Here is a 21,795-nt window from a genome sequence, read left to right as displayed (position 1 = left end):
CACTTAAAAAAAACCCATACAAACTGGAGCAAGTTCAGAGAAGAGTTACCAAGATGGTAAGCGGTCTGCAAATCATGTTCTATGAAGAACGATTAAAGGATCTGGGAATGTTTAGCTTGCAAAAAAGAAGGCTGAAAGGACACTTAATAGCTGTCTGCAAATATATGAAGGGTTGTCACACTGCAGAGGGATCAGCCCTATTCCCATTTGCACAAGGAAAGACTAGAAGCAATGGGATGAAATTGAAAGGCAGGAGACACAAATTAGATATTAGAAAAAACTTTCTGACGGTGAGGGTGATCAATGAGTGGAACAGGTTACCATGGGAGGTGGTGAGTCCTCCTTCAATGGAAGTGTTCAAACAAAGGCTGGACAAATATCTGTCTGGGATGATTTAGTAAATCCTGCACTGAGCAGGGGGTTGGACCTGATGACCCTGGAGGTCCCTTCCAACTCTACCATTCTATGATTCTATGGATTCCAGTTAATTCATTGCTATGAATAAGAACTCTGTTCAAAACATGTGAGTGTAATTTTTGAAGATTTTTTTATCAATGAAACTTAAATAAAATGCAGTTTTTATTCTGGAAACTACAGAAGGGCCGGAGTTTTGTTTCCAATACTGTATAATGTGTTGTGCTTCTGAAGGTCTTACGGATATAAGGATTATTGTACATCTCCCATGCTTGTATCATTGATGCTAGTTCTACAGTGTATGTACTAAATTGTGCTCATTACTGACTGCAACACTTTTCTAATACACTGTACTGCATTTCTACTTGAACCAATAACTTTAGCACTCTTGTTCCTAATTAGACCTTGCATTCATATTGTTTTTAATGTATAACATTTACAAATCAATGAAAGTTTAAAAGAAACTACAAAAACAAGATTATCGATAAAACAGTGGAACGTTCACCTTTTTTAGAAAACAAGCTGTAGACTTGTTAGATGTGCAGCAATCCTTTACCATGCTCAAGTAGCTTTCAGTGGAGTTGATGATAACAGGAAGTGGAGTTTGAGCATAATTACTAGAATATTCATATAAAAATCTGAAAGTAAAGAAGAATTACATGAGATATTTGGGGAATCATCTTTAAAATTGGTGCTCTGTATTATCAAAGAATCCACATTCATTGAAGAAAAATTTGAGGTCTTTGATCAACAGACAATATATGACGACACCCCCTTGTCTAAATTTTCTTTAAATCCCCCAAGTATATACATGAACCCAAAATAAAGCTACTATGCATAGGTTTATGGGACTAGAAATATGGTCTGCACTTTTTTCCAGAAACAGCAACATCTGGGGTATATCTGGTATTGCAGCCTATCCTCAAACAAAATAATTGATCTGAATTACAATATTAAATACACACTTTCTGAAAACACAGCAGACACTTTTGGCTATTTTTGGACAAACCGATTTAACTTACTACTTATATAATGGCACAATGATTTTTTCTTTCTTAAGTAGACAAAGTATCAAACTGGGGTACATGGGGCAAACCAGGGAACTTATTCTGAGGGCCCACTTTCATTCTACTCACACATAAAACAAACGTCTTTCAGACAAAACAAACCACATTGTTATAATAGCCATCCTTTGAGAAGTGACATTAGGGAGTTTCTGCAAAAGGCGTATATAAAGTTGCATTTGCAATATTTTTAGTCTCATGTTCTGAACATGCATACAGGTCATGACTCCAACCTATGACATAGGAATCCCAAATAATTAATGAGATCTCCTTTCCAACACCATAAAATGAATACAGACCACCTAAATTAATATTGTCCTCCAGACCCACTAAATAAAGAAATATTTCAGACACAATATTAATCCTTTCCAATCGAATTTGTATTCTGGTTTTCCTAGGGGGTGTAAGCAGGATCCACAATAGGTATATTTCCGCACGTGATGGTAAAGCAGGGTGGTTTATTGTTAAACTCTCAGTCATAAACAAACACAGGCTTTCTCCAGCAAGATAATGTCCATAAGGCACACTAAATAACAGTCTTTGTAATCTGATGCAGGGATTCTCACCAAACCCTTTCCTCAGGGTTTTGCTTCCCTCAGCACTCCAGGTTCTCTTCACCCAGCTTTCCAGGGACTCTGTACACAGTCTGTCCTCTCTCTGGTCTGGCTGAACACACTCTGCAACAATCTCTCCCTCACTGAGCTTTTCCTGCTCCTTTTTCAATTATGTTTCAGCTGTGTTCCAGGTTCAGGTACTTCTTGGACTGGAATATATGTGTGACCCGGAGAGCCCCTGTCTCATGCAAACTCCGGAGTTATATCCTGGAGTTTAGTAATCTCCGTGGTATATACACACCATCCAGGATTATACCCCTTAATTCGCTAGAGGGGCTTACTCTTTTTCCGCCGTTATACAACGGCGCTATATGCTGGCCTAAGCTAGTAGTGCATGAGGTGACATGTTGGATAGGCCCCGACAGCAGAGAGGCTGGCAATATACAGTAAGAGAACCCTGATGGATGTCTTCCAACATCGGAGCTGTACAGCCTTATATCATAATGTCCTCAGAGGTCAGACAGTGGATTGGAAAGGGTTAATAAAGACCCTCTAGAACCTCTAAACTAAAGCAGACACCAGACCAGACTTTATTATATTTCCGACCCAAGACTAGAGCTCAATTCCTGCACTTTTTGTCCTCTTGGAAGCCGGCACGTAAGCTGATGTTAGGGTGTTATCTGCAATGGTATTTAGAGAGGGGAATGCAGAAATATGGAGAGATGAGTATGATTTTAAGAAGATGTGAAGCCTGGGAGTTTTGCTTTTTCACCCAAGAGATTTTATCCTTTTCCAAGAGTCTCCTGAACATTACAGGAAAAGTTTCCAAATATGATATATCTACGTTATACAAATATATAAGCAATGCAGACATTCAAGCACCTATCATACACATTAAGTAAATACTAGCAGGGATAAGACTCCCTGATGTAGAAAATTTATATTTTTACAGTAATGGACCCACTAGTAGATTCCTAACAGTACAAAAATCCCCCCTCCCCCACCCACACCCCACCATTGTTTTTACCAATGCTTTATCAACCTAATGGCAGAGGACTTCTAACATTATCTTTCTTCCAGGACTTCTATAACTCCCAAAAATTTCTAAGACATTTTTCATGACATAACATAAAACTTAACGCAACTCTATGTAAACTGTCATTATCTAACACACAATTAACCAGGCAGGTTTTATCAAGGGAAAGTAAAAGTTTCCAACTCTACAAAATCAGATTTTTTGATGCACAATATATTCAAGCAGAACTCTTGTAAAGAATGAGAAAGTCTGGCTGAGAGCATGATTAGATATGTATCAGCCGCTGTGATAAAATATATATCATTCAATGTATTCCCAGTTGGCTCGATGAAAGAACGGTGCTAGAAAGCAAGCACGGTGTATATATACATTCTATTTTAAAAATTGCATAAAAGTCATAATATATTTTGACTTGCCTCATGGAAAATGTTTGTGCATCAGTCTTAAAGGCAGCACACACTTCCTCGTTAGATTGCTCCACATACGTTGGAAATTCCTTTGGAGGTTGTTTTAAGTCAGCCAAACACAGTTTTCTTTCCAGACCCTTGTGAACACAACAACTAGCAACACCAGGGTGTTTAGGGAATGTAGACTTCGGATCACAGGACTTAACTGTCAAGGCAGATGCCTTAAGATAAAACATAGCAAGTAATTAATAAAGTAAAATTAAATAAGCTCATGCCTGAATGCCATTTTAAATACTTTCATCTGCATAACTATCACTATTGATAGGGTTAGCAAAATTAAACTTCCCCAACTCAGAAGCCTCTGGAAGGTATTCTACTGCTCCAAACAAGACAAAAATCGGACAATGGTCAATTCAGACATTGCGCTAGCCATTTCTGAAAATATTTTTTAGTAAAAAAGTGATAGGTGGCGCCGTAGCAGACCATGTCTACCATGACAGACCTGCATTAGTGTCAGATCTGAAGGACAGCATTCGTCGGCATATTGTAGTAATTAAAACTGACTCACTGCATTCAACATGGTTTTGCGAATGGAGAGTGTTCTTGGAAACTAAGGGGTTTTATTGAATATTTGTAGCATGATTTGCATAGCTACAACACCACTTATCTTCGACTTTCTTACAAATTTCTTTCTTTCATAGATAGCGAGTGCATCATCTGAAGTGGCCATTGTCTGAATTTTGTCTCATTTTGAGCAGCAGAAAGCCCTTCAGAGTTGGGGAAGTTTAATTTTACTAACCCTGTACTTTACACAATAAAATTAACGGATACTTAAGAAAATGTAAGAAAATGTTAAAGGTGCCTACTTCCTTCCAAGGCAAAATATCAACAAAAGTAAAAGTACATGTATGTGCTTCCTTAATATTTGCCTGTTTTGATATACACTACATGGACAAAAGTATTTGGGCACTGCAGAAAATCAGCAAATATGCAAATACTGAGTTTGCCAAATGGTATGTGGGAAGGGCATGGGTAAAATAAAAAGCTGCTCATTTTGTAATAACTATTCATTCATCCAAACGAGCACTTGTGGGACGAACTGGAGCGACGGGTACCACACCGCAACCCACGCCCATCCTCACAACAATCTCTTCTGACAGCCTTGCCCGAGGAATGGCGAGCTATTCCTGCCTAGACTTACAGAGAACTTGTGAAATATATGCCTCAATGTGTTGCCGCTATAATACAAGCAAAAGGGGGGTCGTCACGCTATCAAATAGAATAATAAAACGCTTTTTTTGAAAAACATGCAGTGTCCAAATACTTTTGTCCATATAGTGTATTCTGGGATAAGTGGCTCAAGATGTCCTACTTTTAAAAAAAAATCTTGCGTTACTCACAAAACCCGACTGAGTAACACAATTGTTTTTTTCAAAGCCGATCATCTTGTCCCAGTGGGCATGCAGAAATTTGTTGAGTCACAAAGAGAACAATGTGGAGGCATAAAAGGGGACTCACTACTTTAGGGGCACAAAGAGGGCATTATAGTAAGGACATAAAGAAAAAAATATTGTAGAGGCATAAAGGAGGCATTACTGTGGGGACAACACAAACTTGATATTATAGGTGGGGTATAAAGGGGAATCACTACTTTAGAGGCACAAAGGGGGCATTATAGTGATGGCATAAAGGAGGCTTATTACTTTAGGGGCACAAAGGCAACACTATTTAGGAGCCAATAAGAGAATAATGCTGTAGGGGCATAAAGGAATCAGTATTGTGGGGGCACAAAAGAAGCTAATTACATTTACAGCACAAAGAAGGCATTATTTTCTGGATATGAATGAGATGTATTAACATAGAGACAGTAAAGGGGCATAATTGTAAGGGCATAAATGTGGCTTATTAGGGGCACAAAGAAGGCATTATTGTTTGGACATAAACAGAGCTTATTACTTTACGGGCGCAAAAAGAGGCACTATTACTGTGTGGGAGTCCTGAGAGGCGCATAGTTTGTGTGCAGAGATGCATCAGTCAATTCATATTCAGTGACTATTAAATGGAAACACTAGTGGTCATGACTCATGATCTGATGGTATTATTTGGGTCTTGTGTATGTGGCATTATTAATATTTTTTCTCTTTGTACAACAATTTTTATTAAGCAACACGGTGGTGGTAATATTTAGGCACTATGCAGTAGTAATACTCTAATGGTATTAGTTGGGCCGTGTATAGTGGAATCCTTGGTAATATTAAACTTTGATAGTGCCTTTTATTTCGTAGTAGTATTATGACATTGTGTAATTACTGTTTGATGGTAATATATATCTGCTCCTGGGAAAGCGGCAACAATGTTATTACTAAATGTTTACGCAATTTGGGGTGGGGGAGTTATTTGCCTTGGGGCTTGTGCCCAAGACCCTAGCAGCATCTCTGCTGGCCATAATCAAGAATGGTTCTTATTGAATTACTGCAAGCAGCAATTTTGAAAATGGTGAGGAGTTGATACAGAAAGAACATTAGAAAGTTGTATAACTTTTCATTACACAGTTGAATAACACTATTTGCTGATACCGTAGTACGGCTTTAAGTCACTTCAACTATATAGTTTTTATAGATCATGACACCTTATAGTGACACTTGTCCTTTGTAAGTGTTTAAATGCAGGTTTCTCCACAGTACATAGAAGGTACGTGAATGAATGGTTTCGGATAATCTTTAGCAGTTGTCAGCAGGACGTCACCTGAATAACAGTCTGTCCTACTTTAATTAATTATTCATTTAGCAGCATCAAGGAAGTTTTTGTAATTCTGGGAAAATATGTTTGTTGACAAACTCCAGACAAAAGTATGATTGTTGTCTTTTAGAAAGAGAGATTTATTGTTAGGAATGGATACATGTTGTATATTTACCCCATTGTCGTAACACTCCTCAGCAGCTCCTTTGGCGCAGCATGTTACTGCTAATGAGACTACGGCTTTCACTAGGTGACCTATTTCTTCAAAAGTAGCATTGGAGTACTTCCTGCTGTTCATGATGACCGCTCTAGAGAGAACAGATGATATCAATAGATGTATTCTTGGAAGCAGAATAATCAAATAAAAGCCCAGGTAATAAAAGGTTTGTCCAGTCACTGATGTACATGAGAGCAGATACAGCAGTCTCGTTTATTCAGTGTACTTTTACATGGAGTGAGGAATCGTTCACCCGAGTGAACGAGCAGACGAAAACACAGTTTGCTTCTTCATTTAGGCAGTCAGTGTAAACATACAGATAAATCATTTATTTGTATTTTTAACACGATTGTTCAGTTCGCCGTATAAGCAAATGGGAACGACTTAGCGATCAGTGTTTCACCCCTCAGTGACCGCGGGGTTTTTTTTTTTTTCGTTTTTGCCTCACCCCTTTTAAAAAATCATAACTTCTTTATTTGTTCATCGATGTTGCTGTATGAGGGCTGTTTCTTTTGCGGCAGTTGTATTTTTCAATGATACTATTTAATGTACCATATAATATACTGAAAACTTTAAAAACATTCTAAGTGGAATGAATAAAAAAAAAATTATGCCATCTTTCGGTGTGTCTTGTTTCTATGGCGCACAAACTGCAACAAAAATGACATGATAACTTTATTATGATTATTACAATACCAAGCTTATATAGTTTTTTTCTTGCTGTACTACTTGTATTTTTTATTTTTAAATAATTTTTTTAAAAATTATTTTCTGCCACGATTTTCTTCCGCAATAGCTTCTTTATTGTTTCGTCGACTTTTTGATTGCTTTTTATTGCATTTTGTTCTTGGAGACAGGGTGACCAAAAAAGTGCATTTTTTTTTCTGCTGACGTTCATCATGCATGGTAAATAATGCATTACTTTAATAGATCAGACTTTTACTGATGCAGCGATACATCATACTGCGATAGGGCAGGCAGTCAATTAAGCCATCCCACGGGGATGGATTGGTATACATTCTGATATGACAGCCCTGGGGCCTTTCAGAAGGCCCCCGCCTACCATGACATTCAAACGGCTCTCTGCGATCTGCGATCCTGAAAAACCTTCATATGTCTCCATACAAAATCCAAGGTACGCAGAGTAACCTTAGAGATAATAATAGCACCAATAGTTGGCTATTTCTTATTCTTAATTAGCAACTTGAATTTAGATATTAATGTGCATATCCTAAGAGGTTTTTCAGTAGACGACTTGAGCTTTGCTTTAACCCATTAAGGTGGTGGCCTTTTTTATTTAATTTATGGTTTCTCCTCTCCACTTTGAAAAACTTATCACACTATTATTTTTTCATCAATGTAGATGTTTCAGGGCTTGTTTTTAACTACTAGGCTATGTTTACTTCTGTACTCCATTTAACCCTTTCCAATCCACTGTCTGACCTCTGAAGACATTATGATTTAAGGTTGTATAGCTCCGATGTTGGAAGACGTCCGTCGTGGTTCTCTTACTGTATATTGCCAGCCTCTCTGCTGTCGGAGCCCATCCAACGTGCCACCTCATGCAGTACTGGCTTTAGCCAGCATACAGCACCATTGTATAATGGCAGAAAAAGAGTAAGCCCCCTAGGAAAACCAGAATACAAACTGGACTGGAAAGGGTTAAATCTGTCAGCACAAATCTTGCACCAAATTCCAGAGGGCAGGACAGAAGTCAGATGGACCCCATTATAGTGAATAGGTTCTGTCTGGCACAGTTTGTTTCCATCACAGGACAGATTGATCATTCTGTTTTCCAGCTTTCATGACTTATTAGGAAAATGGAACGCCGAATGCTGGTGGGAACCAAACCATGGAAGTTTATTGCTTGTAGTCATGACTAAGACTGAAGAATTTTGTATTCAATATACACTTTTGAAGATTTGGTTTTTTTTACCTTGAGCACAAAAATTATATTACTTTTTCTAAGCAATTTGGTTTTAGCTGTATGTCCCACAATAAATTAATCACCTGGTATCTTCAATCCAAGCTAATAAACAGTATGGCTGAGGTTTTGAAATGTAATTAAATACCACTGAGTGTTTAATGCTTTTCCCAATAATGTGGTAATTACTTATTTTCACTGGAGAATAAGATACCAGTGCTTGACACAAGTTATCTAATAGAGCAGCGCTCAAGACTGCTACATACTTAGTGACAAATTTAATTAACACAATAATGAATATACTCCTTCCAAAGTAATGGTTGTGTTAGACAGGGTAACTTGTTCATGTCATTTCAATTCCAAAAGCACCTTTAAAAAATATTTTACATTTATAGAGCATGACACAAAAGCATCTCAAATGTCACATATATAGTATTTTGAAAACTTACGCGGCAGAGAATTTTTCTATTCCAAGTATTGAAAACTCGTTACAAACTCTGTCTCTCTGGTAGAGTACTCCTAGAAATCAAACACAAAAAAGTAGTATCGAGTGGCATACAACGGGGTTTATTAAGTTGAAGTTACTATGGTGCAGTATACTTTTTTTACTTTCAACTAATTGTACAATTCAGCTATAATACATAAAAACCTACTGCACATTAACCCGTTTAGGACCAGGCACAGTAAATATACAGTGCCTGGTCCCAGGCTTTAAGCCCAGCCGTATGTAAAATTATGGCAGGGATTAAAGCCTCCTGCTTCTGTAATTAATCAAAAGCAGGCCGGGTTGTCAGCTGTTACTAATAGCCTGGAGGAGAAGGCAGAAGATGTTTTAAACCCTCTCTGCCATCTCCTTCCCCGAGTACACAGGCTCATTGAGCGCTGTGTACTAAAAAGTGAAAGTGGAAGTGTAACTTCTACTATGGAAGCCCAGGGCTCACGTGACCGCTAGGATTTCCTGGGACAGCAGAGCTGCAGGGTCCAAGAAGACCCCGATCAGCTATGCCAGTGACTAATGTCACTACAGGGGATGTTTTCCCCTGTAACTGGAGCTCCTATGGATGCCCCAGCTACAGTGGAAAAGTGTTAAATAAAAGAAAAACAAAAACATGTGAATGTTCCCCAGAGGTCATGGGGGACATAGATAGTACAAAAAATAGTTAAATAAATAAATAAATAAAACAAAATTACAGACTAAGGCCTTAGTCACACGGGCGTTTTTTCGCGCGATTTGCGGATCGCATGACGGATGCACATCCGCAAATCGCGTGCCCGGGGCCAAAAAAATCGCCCGAAAAATCTGCTCCTAGTCGCGTTTCATTAGAAACGGGCTGGAGCTGTCCAGCACATTGAATTCAATGGAGCTGGCAATACAGCCGGCTCTATTGAAAGCAATGCGCTGCGGGCGAGCGCAGGATAAATTGTCGGGAAGGGCTTACTCACAGAGTCTGACTCACACCCCCTTCACACCCACTGCAGGCCGGCCGCTCTGAACTCCGTCTGCCGGGACAAGGTGAGTATATGTATATTTTTTATTTTTACACTTTTCTGGATGAATTGCAGGGAAGCGCTTATATATTTAAGCCCTTCCAGACAATTCATCCTGCGCTCGCCGGCAGCCCATTGCTTTCAATGGAGCCAGCTGTATTGCAGGCTTCATTTAATTCAATGGGCAAACAGCTGTGGCAGAGAAGAATGATTTGTCTTCTATATGTTCTCAATGGGGTCGGTGCTGCTGCCGCCGGCCCCATTAAGCGCATATAGAGAAGAGAACAGGAATCGCAGATAGGTGCGATCTGCGATTTCTGTTCTATAATTTATCGGACGAGCGCATGAAAAAAGCGCTCATGTGTCCGATACCATTGCAAAGCAATGGTTTTAAAAAATTGCCGGACGCATGCGCATGCGCAAATCGCGCGAAAAAACGCCCGTCTGACTAAGGCCTAAAATAACAATATACACATAAAAAAGAAAATAACCCAAAGCCAAACAAAACCGTCGCTACATGCGCCCTGTAATCCAAAACCATGCATACTAATAGAGATGAGCGAGCACCAAAATGCTCGGGTGCTCGTTACTCGGGACGAAATTATCGCGATGCTCGAGGGTTCGTTTCGAGTAACGAACCCCATTGAAGTCAATGGGCGACCCGAGCATTTTTGTATATCGCCGATGCTCGCTAAGGTTTTCATTTGTGAAAATCGGGGCAATTCAAGAAAGTGATGGGAACGACACAGCAACGGATAGGGCAGGCGAGGGGCTACATGTTGGGCTGCATCTCAAGTTCCCAGGTCCCACTATTAAGCCACAATAGCGGCAAGAGTGGGCCCCCCCCTCCCAACAATTTTTACTTCTGAAAAGCCCTCATTAGCAATGCATACCTTAGCTAAGCACCACACTACCTCCTACAAAGCACAATCACTGCCTGCATGACTCTCCGCTGCCACTTCTCCTGGGTTACATGCTGACCAACCCCCCCCCCCCCCCCCCCGCATGACCCAGTGTCCACAGCGCACACCAAACTGTCCCTGCCCAGCCTTCATCTGCCCTCATGCCACGCCACCCTCATGTCTATTTATAAGTGCGTCTGCCATGAGGAGGAACCGCAGGCACACACTGCAGGGGGTTGGCATGGCTAGGCAGCGACCCTCTTTAAAAGGGGCGGGGCGATAGCCCACAATGCTGTACAGAAGCAATGAGAAATATAATCCTGTGCCACCGCCATCAGGAGCTGCACACGTGGGCATAGCAATGGGGAACCTATGTGCCACACACTATTCATTCTGTCAAGGTGTCTGCATGCCCCAGTCAGACCGCGGTTTTTTATAAATAGTCACAGGCAGGTACAACTCCGCAATGGGAATTCCGTGTGCACCCACAGCATGGGTGGCTCCCTGGAACCCACCGGCGGTACATAAATATATCCCATTGCAGTGCCCATCACAGCTGAGGTAATGTCGTGCTTAATGCAGGTGGGCTTCGGTCCACACTGCATGCCCCAGTCACACTGGGGATCTTTAGAAGTGGACACATGCAGTTACAACTTAGTGTGGACCGACAGCATGGGTGGGTGCCAGGAAGCCTTCGGCGGTACATAAATATATCCCATTGCAGTGCCCAACCCAGCTGATGTAACGTCAGCTGTAATGCAGGTGGGCTAAAAATTAATTTGATTAAACTGTAGGCGAGGGCCCCCACAAATTGGTGTACCAACAGTACTAATGTACGTCAGAAAAATTGCCCATGCCAACCAAGAGGGCAGGTGAAACCCATTAATCGCTTTGGTTAATGTGGCTTAATTGGTAACTAGGCCTGGAGGCAGCCCAGTTAAAATAAAAATTGGTTCAGGCGCAAGTTTCAACGCTTTAATGAGCATTGAAACGTATAAAAATTGTTTAGAAAAATTATATGACTGAGCCTTGTGGGCCTAAGAAAAATTGCCCGTTCGGCGTGATTACGTCAGGTTTCAGGAGGAGGAGCAGGAGGAGGATGAATATTATACACAGATTGACGAAGCTAAAAGGTCCACGTTTTTGATGGTGATAGAGATCAATGCTTCCATCCGCGGGTGTAGCCTACGTATTGTTAAGGTATCGCTGCTGTCCGCTGGTGGAGAAGAGAAGTCTGGGGAAATCCAGGCTTTGTTCATCTTGATGAGGATAAGCCTGTTGGCACTGTCGGTTGACAGGCGGGTACGCTTATCTGTGATGATTCCTCCAGCCACACTAAACACCCTCTCTGACAAGACGCTAGCCGCAGGACAAGCAAGCACCTCCAGGGCATACAGCGCGAGTTCAGGCCACGTGTCCAGCTTCGACACCCAGTAGTTGTAGGGGGCAGAGGCATCACGGAGGACGGTCGTGCGATCGGCTACGTACTCCCTCACCATCCTTTTACAGTGCTCCCGCCGACTCAGCCTTGACTGGGGAGCGGTGACACAGTCTTGCTGGGGAGCCATAAAGCTGTCAAGGGCCTTAGAGAGTGTTCCCCTGCCTGTGCTGTACATGCTGCCTGATCTCCGCGCCTCCCCTGCTACCTGGCCCTCGGAACTGCGCCTTCGGCCACTAGCGCTGTCGGATGGGAATTTTACCATCAGTTTGTCCGCCAGGGTCCTGTGGTATAGCATCACTCTCGAACCCCTTTCCTCTTCGGGTATGAGAGTGGAAAGGTTCTCCTTATACCGTGGGTCGAGCAGTGTGTACACCCAGTAATCCGTAGTGGCCAGAATGCGTGTAAAGCGAGGGTCATGAGAAAGGCATCCTAACATGAAGTCAGCCATGTGTGCCTGGGTACCTGTACGCAACACATGGCTATCCTCACTAGGAAGATCACTTTCAGAATCCTCCTCCTCCTCCTCCTCCTCCTCCTCAGGCCATACACGCTGAAAGGATGACAGGCAAGCAGCATGTGTACCCTCAGCAGTGCGCAAAGCTGTCTCTTCCCCCTCCTCCTCCTCCTTCTCAACGCGCTGAGATATAGACAGGAGGGTGCTCTGACTATCCAGCGACATACTGTCTTCCCCCGGCTCTGTTTCCGAGCGCAAAGCATCTGCCTTTATGCTTTGCAGGGAACTTCTCAAGAGGCATAGCAGAGGAATGGTGACGCTAATGATTGCAGCATCGCCGCTCACCATCTGGGTAGACTCCTCAAAGTTTCCAAGGACCTGGCAGATGTCTGCCAACCAGGCCCACTCTTCTGTATAGAATTGAGAAGGCTGACTCCCACTGCGCCGCCCATGTTGGAGTTGGTATTCCACTATAGCTCTACGCTGCTCATAGAGCCTGGTCAACATGTGGAGTGTAGAGTTCCACCGTGTGGGCACGTCGCACAGCAGTCGGTGCACTGGCAAATGATGTTGCAGGGTGCGCAGGGTGGCAGCGTCCGTGTGGGACTTGCGGAAATGTGCGCAGAGCCGGCGCACCTTTCCGAGCAGGTCTGACAAGCGTGGGTAGCTTTTCAGAAAGCACTGAACCACCAAATTAAAGAAGTGGGCCAGGCATGGCACGTGCGTGAGGCTGCCGAGCTGCAGAGCCGCCACCAGGTTACGGCCGTTGTCACACACGACCATGCCCGGTTGGAGGCTCAGCGGCGCAAGCCAGCGGTCGGTCTGCTCTGTCAGACCCTGCAGCAGTTCGTGGGCCGTGTGCCTCTTATCTCCTAAGCTGACTAGTTTCAGCACGGCCTGCTGACGCTTGCCCACCGCTGTGCTGCCACGCCACGCGACACCGACTGCTGGCGACGTGCTGCTGCTCATGACACATCTTGATTGCGAGACAGAGGTTGCGTTGGAGGAGGAGGAGGGTGCTTTAGTGGAGGAGGCATACACCGCCGCAGATACCAGCACAGAGCTGGGGCCCGCAATTCTGGGGGTGGGTAGGACGTGAGCGGTCCCAGGCTCTGACTCTGTCCCAGCCTCCACTAAATTCACCCAATGTGCCGTCAGGGAGATATAGTGGCCCTGCCCGCCTGTGCTTGTCCACATGTCCGTTGTTAAGTGGACCTTGCCAGTAACCGCGTTGGTGAGGGCGCGTACAATGTTGCGGGAGACGTGGTCGTGCAGGGCTGGGACAGCACATCGGGAAAAGTAGTGGCGACTGGGAACTGAGTAGCGCGGGGCCGCCGCCGCCATCATACATTTGAAAGACTCCGTTTTCACAACCCTGTACGGCAGCATCTCCAGGCTGATTAATTTGGCTATGTGCACGTTTAACGCTTGAGCGTGCAGGTGCGTGGCGGCGTACTTGCGCTTGCGCTCCAACACTTGCGCTAGCGACGGCTGGACGGTGCGCTGACAGACATTGGTGGATGGGGCCGAGGACAGCGGAGGTGAGGGTGTGGGTGCAGGCCAGGAGACGGTAGTGCCTGTGCCCTGAGAGGGGGGTTGGATCTCAGTGGCAGGTTGGGGCACAGGGGGAGAGGCAGCAGTGCAAACCGGAGGCGGTGAACGGCCTTCGTCCCACCTTGTGGGGTGCTTGGCCATCATATGTCTGCGCATGCTGGTGGTGCTGAGGCTGGTGGTGGTGGCTCCCCGGCTGATCTTGGCACGACAAAGGTTGCACACCACAGTTCGTCGGTCGTCTGCACTCTCAGTGAAAAACTGCCAGACCTTTGAGCACCTCGGCCTCTGGGAAACAGTTGGTGGATTATTCGGTCTGGCCCTGCCTCTACCCCTGGACACCGCACTGCCTCTTGCAACCTGCCCTGCTGCTGCCCTTGCCTCCCCCTCTGAAGACCTGTCCTCAGTAGGCGTAGCAAACCATGTGGGGTCAGTCACCTCATTGTCCTGCTGCTCTTCCTCTGAATCCTCTGTGCGCTCCTCCCTCGGACTTACTGCCCTTACTACTACCTCACTGATAGACAACTGTGTCTCATCGTCATCGGCCTCCTCACCCACTGAAAGGTCTTGAGACAGTTGCCGGAAGTCCCCAGCCTCATCCCCCGGACCCCGGGAACTTTCCAAAGGTTGGGCATCAGTCATGATAAACTCCTCTGCTGGGAGAGGAACCACTGCTGCCCAATCTGAGCAGGGGCCCGAGAACAGTTCCTGGGAGCCTGCCCGCTCCTCAGAATGTGTCATTGTAATGGAGTGAGGAGGCTGGGAGGAAGGAGGAGCAGCAGCCAGAGGATTCTGAGTTGCAGCAGTGGACGGCGCAGAACTCTGGGTGGACGATAGATTGCTGGATGCACTTTCTGCCATCCACGACAGGACCTGCTCACACTGCTCATTTTCTAATAAAGGTCTACCGCGTGGACCCATTAATTGTGCGATGAATGTGGGGACGCCAGAAACGTGCCTCTCTCCTAATCCCGCAGCAGTCGGCAGCAATACACCTGGATCAGGAGCTCGGCCTGTGCCCAGACCCTGACTTGGGCCTCCGCGTCCTCGCCCGCGTCCACGTCCTCTAGGCCTACCCCTACCCCTCAGCATGCTGTATTACCAGTAATGCAGAAACAGAATGCTGTAATTAAATGTGCCGCTTATTGGCCTGTGGTTGGAGGCTGACTTCGCTTAGGGAACGCCAGGAAATAATTTTGCGCAAGCCTGCTGTAACACTTAGCTGGCTGCGTATGAATTAGGAGGACTACTACACGCAGCAGAGACCCAGAACACTGAGGACAGTCACAGGCAGCCCAAATAGATTTTTTTCCCAAAATGTTTTTGCAAAGGCCCACTGCCTATATTCAATCAATATGTCTTCTGTCCCTGCCTCACCGCTACTGGCCCTGGAGTATGTCAAATAACTGCAGAGTGTTGCACTGTGGACTGCAATACAGCAGTGATGTAACAGCCAGCACAGAGCCAGGAAATAATTTTGCGCAAGCCTGCTGTAACACTTAGCTGGCTGCGTATGAAATAGGAGGACTACTACACGCAGCAGAGACCCAGAACACTGAGGACAGTCACAGGCAGCCCAAATAGATTTTTTTCCCCAAATGTTTTTGCAAAGGCCCACTGCCTATATTCAATCAATATGTCTTCTGTCCCTGCCTCACCGCTACTGGCCCTGGAGTATGTCAAATAACTGCAGAGTGTTGCACTGTGGACTGCAATACAGCGGTGATTTAACAGCCAACACAGAGCCAGGAAATTTTTGCGCAAGCCTGCTGTAACACTTAGCTGGCTGCATATGAATTTGGAGGACTACTACACCCAGCAGAGACCCAGAACACTGAGGACAGTCACAGGCAGCCCAAATAGATTTTTTTCCCCAAATGTTTTTGCAAAGGCCCACTGCCTATATTCAATCCATATGTCTTCTGTCCCTGCCTCACCGCTACTGGCCCTGGAGTATGTCAAATAACTGCAGAGTGTTGCACTGTGGACTGCAATACAGCGGTGATTTAACAGCCAACACAGAGCCAGGAAATTTTTGCGCAAGCCTGCTGTAACACTTAGCTGGCTGCATATGAATTTGGAGGACTACTACACCCAGCAGAGACCCAGAACACTGAGGACAGTCACAGGCAGCCCAAATAGATTTTTTTCCCAAAATGTTTTTGCAAAGGCCCACTGCCTATATTCAATCAATATGTCTTCTGTCCCTGCCTCACCGCTACTGGCCCTGGAGTATGTCAAATAACTGCAGAGTGTTGCACTGTGGACTGCAATACAGCGGTGATGTAACAGCCAACACAGAGCCAGGAAATAATTTTGCGCAAGCCTGCTGTACTTAGCTGGCTGCGTATGAATTAGGAGGACTACTACACGCAGCAGAGACCCAGAACACTAAGGACAGTCACAGGCAGCCCAAATAGATTTTTTTCCCCAAATGTTTTTGTAAAGGCCCACTGCCTATATTCAATCAATATGTCTACTGTCCCTGCCTCACAATATATGTCTTCTGTCCCTGCCTAACCACCACTTCTGGCCCTGGAGTATTACTGCAGGGCGCAATGCTCTGCACGGCCGATATACCAAAAAAAAAAAAGTGCAACACTGCAAAAAGCAGCCTCCACAGTACTGCACACGGTTAGATGTGGCCCTAAGAAGGACCGTTGGGGTTCTTGAAGCGTAAAATACTCCTAACGCTCTCCCTATAGAAGCTTCGGCACCAGCAGCACTTTCCCTCCTCTATGTCAGAACGCATCTGTGGCGAGCCGCGGGAGGGGCCGATTTTTATATTCGGGTGACACCTGATCTCGCCAGCCACTCACTGCAGGGGGGGTGGTATAGGGCTTGAACGTCGCAGGGGAAAGTTGTAATGCCTTCCCTGTCTTTCTATTGGCCAGAAAAGCGCGCTATCATCTCAGAGATGAAAGTGAAAGTAACTCGAACATCGCGTGGTACTCGTCACGAGTAATCTCGAACACGCTAATACTCGAACGAGTATCAAGCTTGGACGAGTACGTTCGCTCATCTCTACATACTATATATCAAAACGTCCAAAACAAAATGAGGAACCCGTTTCCATACTTTCTTTTAGCATAAATATACTAATTAAAAAAAATAACTAGAAATGTTTAAAAAAAATAATTGTTTTAACTTTTTACCCCCAATAAAACTACAAAATGAAAAAAAAAAATGTCAGTGAAAAGATGTTAGAAAAGTAGCCCTATATGTCATTAAAAAAATGCAGCAAAAATAATTTTGGTAGCTAAAGGAAAAAAATAGGGCAGTAAAACCACCACATGGGTAAAATCCCTAAAAAGTGTCTGCTCTTTAAGGGGTTTGAGAACCTTAAAGGGGTTGTCCCGCGCCGAAACGGGTTTTTTTTTTTTTCAACCCCCCCCCCCCGTTCGGCGCGAGACAACCCCGATGCAGGGAGGTAAAGAAAGCTCACCGGAGCGCTTACCTGAATCCCCGCGCTCCGGTGACTTCTCTACTCACCGCTGAAGATGGCCTCTTCCTCCGTGGACCGCAGCTCTTCTGTGCGGTCCACTGCCGATTCCAGCCTCCTGATTGGCTGGAATCGGCACGTGACGGGGCGGAGCTACACGGAGCTACACGGAGCCCCATAGAAGACTGCAGAAGACCCGGACTGCGCAAGCGCGGCTAATTTGGCCATCGGAGGGCGAAAATTAGTCGGCACCATGGAGACGAGGACGCCAGCAACGGAACAGGTAAGTATAAAACTTTTTATAACTTCTGCATGGCTCATAATTAATGCACAATGTACATTACAAAGTGCATTATTATGGCCATGCAGAAGTGTACAGACCCACTTGCTGCCTCGGGACAACCCCTTTAACCAGTAAAAAAAAAGAATTCTTGGAATTGTAAGTCTTTGAGTCTCCTTAGTGTTTATAAGTACATTCATTCTTTACTTATATCAGCTTCCGAGAAAATGGATGAAAACCCTTATTGAGTTATTTACCATCTTTCCCAGAGTCATGATTTGTTGATCTTTCTAATCAGTGATACATTGCATCATCCACATTGAAAAGAGCGCAGCATATATCTGCTCTGGTTATTTGAAGGGGGTCCAGTTTTGGGCCCACATATTACAATTTTATGCCTGTTGACCAAGAAGCCCCAAACCATTTGACATATGGAAATGACTCAGTACTAGAGATGAGCGAGCACCAAAATGCTCAGGTGCTTGTTACTCGAGTCGAACTTTTCGCAATGCTCGAGGGTTCGTTTCGAGTAACGAACCCCATTGAAGTCAATGGGCGACTTGAGCATTTTTGTATATCGCCGATGCTCGCTAAGGTTTTCATTTGTGAAAATCTGGGAAATTCAAGAAAGTGATGGGAACGACACAGAAACGGATAGGGCAGGCGAGGGGCTACATGTTGGGCTGCATCTCAAGTTCCCAGGTCCCACTATTAAGCCAGAATAGCGGCAAGAGTGCCCCAATAGGCATCCTAACATGAAGTCCGCCATGTGTGCCAGGGTACCTGTACGCAACACATGACTGTCCTCACTAGGAAGATCACTTTCAGGATCCTCCTCCTCCTCCTCAGGCCATACACGCTGAAAGGATGGCAGGCAAGCAGCATGGGTACCCTCAGCAGTGGGCCAAGCTGTCTCTTCAACCTCCTCCTCATGCTCCTCCCCCTCCTCCTCCTTCTCCAAAACGCGCTGAGATATAGACATGAGGGTGCTCTGACTATCTAGCGACATACTGTCTTCCCCCGCCTCCGTTTCCGAGCGCAAAGCGCCTGCCTTTATGCTTTGCAGGGAACTTCTCAAGAGGCATAGCAGAGGAATGGTGACGCTAATGATTGCAGCATCGCCACTCACCATCTGTGTAGACTCCTCAATGTTTCCAAGGACCTGGCAGATGTCTGCCAACCAGGCCCACTCTTCTGTAAAGAATTGAGGAGGCTGACTCCCACTGCGCCGCCCATGTTGGAGTTGGTATTCCACTATAGCTCTACGCTGCTCATAGAGCCTGGCCAACATGTGGAGCGTAGAGTTCCACCATGTGGGCACGTTGCACATCAGTCGGTGCACTGGCAGATTAAACGGATGTTGCAGGGTGCGCAGGGTGGCAGCGTCCGTGTTGGACTTGCGGAAATGTGCGCTGAGGCGGCGCACCTTTCCGAGCAGGTCTGACAAGCGTGGGTAGCTTTTCAGAAACCGCTGAACCACCAAATTAAAGACGTGGGCCAGGCATGGCACGTGCGTGAGGCTGCCGAGCTGCAGAGCCGCCACCAGGTTACGGCCATTGTCACACACGACCATGCCCGGTTGGAGGCTCAGTGGCGAAAGCCAGCGGTCGCTCTGCTCTGTCAGACCCTGCAGCAGTTCGTGGGCCGTGTGCCTCTTCTCTCCTAAGCTGAGGAGTTTCAGCACGGCCTGCTGGCGCTTACCCACCGCTGTGCTGCCACGCCACGCGACACCGACTGCTGGCGACGTGCTGCTGCTGACACATCTTGATTGCGAGACAGAGGTTGCGTAGAAGAAGGAGGAGGGTGGTTTAGTGGAGGAAGCATACACCGCCGCAGATACCAGCACCGAGCTGGGGCCCGCAATTCTGGGGGTGGGTAGGACGTGAGCGGTCCCAGACTCTGACTCGGTCCCAGCCTCCACTAAATTCACCCAATGTGCCGTCAGGGAGATATAGTGGCCCTGCCCGCCTGTGCTTGTCCATGCGTCCGTTGTTAAGTGGACCTTGGCAGTAACCGCGTTGGTGAGGGCGCGTACAATGTTGCGGGAGACGTGGTCGTGCAGGGCTGGGATGGCACATCGGGAAAAGTAGTGGCGACTGGGAACCGAGTAGTGCGGGGCCGCCGCCGCCATCATGTTTTTGAAAGCCTCCGTTTCCACAACCCTATACGGCAGCATCTCCAGGCTGATCAATTTGGCTATGTGCACGTTTAACGCTTGAACAGTTGCGCTAACGACGGCTGGACGCTGCGCTGAGAGACATTGCTGGATGGGGCCGAGGACAGCGGAGGTGAGCGTGTGGGTGCAGGCCGGGAGACGGTCGTGCCTGTGTCCTGAGAGTGGGGTTGGATCTAAGTGGCAGGTTGGGGCACAGGGGGAGAGGCAGTGGTGCAAACTGGAGGCGGTGAACGGCCTTCGTCCCACCTTGTGGGGTGCTTGGCCATCATATGCCTGCGCATGCTGGTGATGGTGAGGCTGGTGGTGGTGGCTCACTGGCTGATCTTGGCGCGACAAACCTTGCACACCACAGTTCGTTGGTCATCTGCACTCTCAGTGAAAAACTGCCAGACCTTTGAGCACCTCGGCCTCTGCAGGGTGGCATGGTGCAAGGGGGCGATTTGGGAAACAGTTGGTGGATTATTCGGTCTGGCCCTGCCTCTACCCCTGGCCACTGCACTGCCTCTTCCAACCTGCCCTGCTGCTGCACTTGCCTCCCCCTTTGAAGACCTGTCCTCAGTAGGCTTAGCAAACCAGGTGGGGTCAGTCACCTCATCGTCCAGCTGCTCTTCCTCCGAATCCTCTGTGCACTCCTCCCTCGGACCTACTGCCCTTACTATTACCTCGCTGTGTCTCATCGTCATCGTCCTCCTCACCCACTGAAAGCTCTTGAGACAGTTGCCGGAAGTCCCCAGCCTCATCCCCCGGACCCCGGGAACTTTCCAAAGGTTGGCTATCGGTCACGACAAACTCCTCCAGTGGGAGAGAAACGATTGCTGCCCAATCTCGGCAGGGGCCCGAGAACAGTTCCTGGGAGTCTGCCTGCTCCTCAGAATGTGTCATTTTCATGGAGTGAGGAGGCTGGGAGGAAGGAGGAGCAGCAGCCAGAGGATTCAGAGTTGCAGCTGTGGACGGCGTAGAAGACTGGGTGGTCGATAGATTGCTGGATGCACTTTCTGCCATCCACGACAGGACCTACTCACACTGCTCAGTTTCTATTAAAGGTCTACCGCGTGGACCCATTAATTGTGAGATGAATCTGGGGACCCCAGAAACTTGCCTCTCTCAAATCCCGCAGCAGTCGGCTGCGATACACCTGGACCAGGAGCTTGGCCTGTGCCCACACCCTGACTTGGGCCTCCGCGTCCTCGTCCCCGTCCATGTCCTCTAGGCCTAACCCTACCCCTCAGCATAGTGTATTACGAGTAGAGCAGAAACAGAACGCTGTAATTAAATGTGCCGCTTATTGGCCTGTGGTTATAGGCTGACTTCGCTTACGGAACGCACAGCAGAGCCAGGAAACAATTATGCGCAAGCCTGTAGTGAGACCTAGGTGCGTATGACTGAGCTACTGGAATTCACAGGGCAGAACCAGTCAAGTGGCCAAAGGCCAGTGGTAGGCCTCAAGTATGTTGCTTCAATTTTTTAAAATGGTGAGGTGAAAAACCAGACAGACACTGTATGCAGCGTATATATGTATACTCTTTCCCTCTGGCGGCATGACGGCGATCATGTAACGGACACAGCAGAGCCAGGAAACAAGGCTGGGTATTAATGAGCGACTACTACCCCCAGCACACACGCCGTAAACTGAAGACGGTCACAGGCAGGCCAAATATAGTATTTTTTTTTACTTTTTGGGAAAAAGCCCACTGCCTGTGATATAG

At 46.3% G+C, this 21,795-nt stretch overlaps 1 protein-coding gene across 3 annotated transcripts in view; it reads right to left on the bottom strand.

The window, feature by feature from the left end:
- The window catches only part of GC (GC vitamin D binding protein), a 259,845-nt gene that overhangs the window by 155,267 nt on the left and 82,783 nt on the right, over positions 1 to 21,795 (bottom strand). For all 3 annotated transcript variants that reach the window (XM_066574902.1, XM_066574899.1, XM_066574901.1), the window contains exons 2-5: positions 8,805 to 8,874; positions 6,390 to 6,522; positions 3,485 to 3,696; positions 920 to 1,052 (exon numbers count right to left, since the gene is read on the bottom strand). In XM_066574902.1, coding sequence (XP_066430999.1) covers positions 920 to 1,052; positions 3,485 to 3,696; positions 6,390 to 6,522; positions 8,805 to 8,874 — 548 coding nt within the window. The remainder of the gene's footprint in view (positions 1 to 919; positions 1,053 to 3,484; positions 3,697 to 6,389; positions 6,523 to 8,804; positions 8,875 to 21,795) is intronic.

This window comes from Eleutherodactylus coqui, chromosome 7, assembly GCF_035609145.1.
Source record: "Eleutherodactylus coqui strain aEleCoq1 chromosome 7, aEleCoq1.hap1, whole genome shotgun sequence".
NCBI lineage: Eukaryota > Metazoa > Chordata > Amphibia > Anura > Eleutherodactylidae > Eleutherodactylus > Eleutherodactylus coqui.
This window is presented reverse-complemented; position numbering and strand designations above follow the sequence as displayed.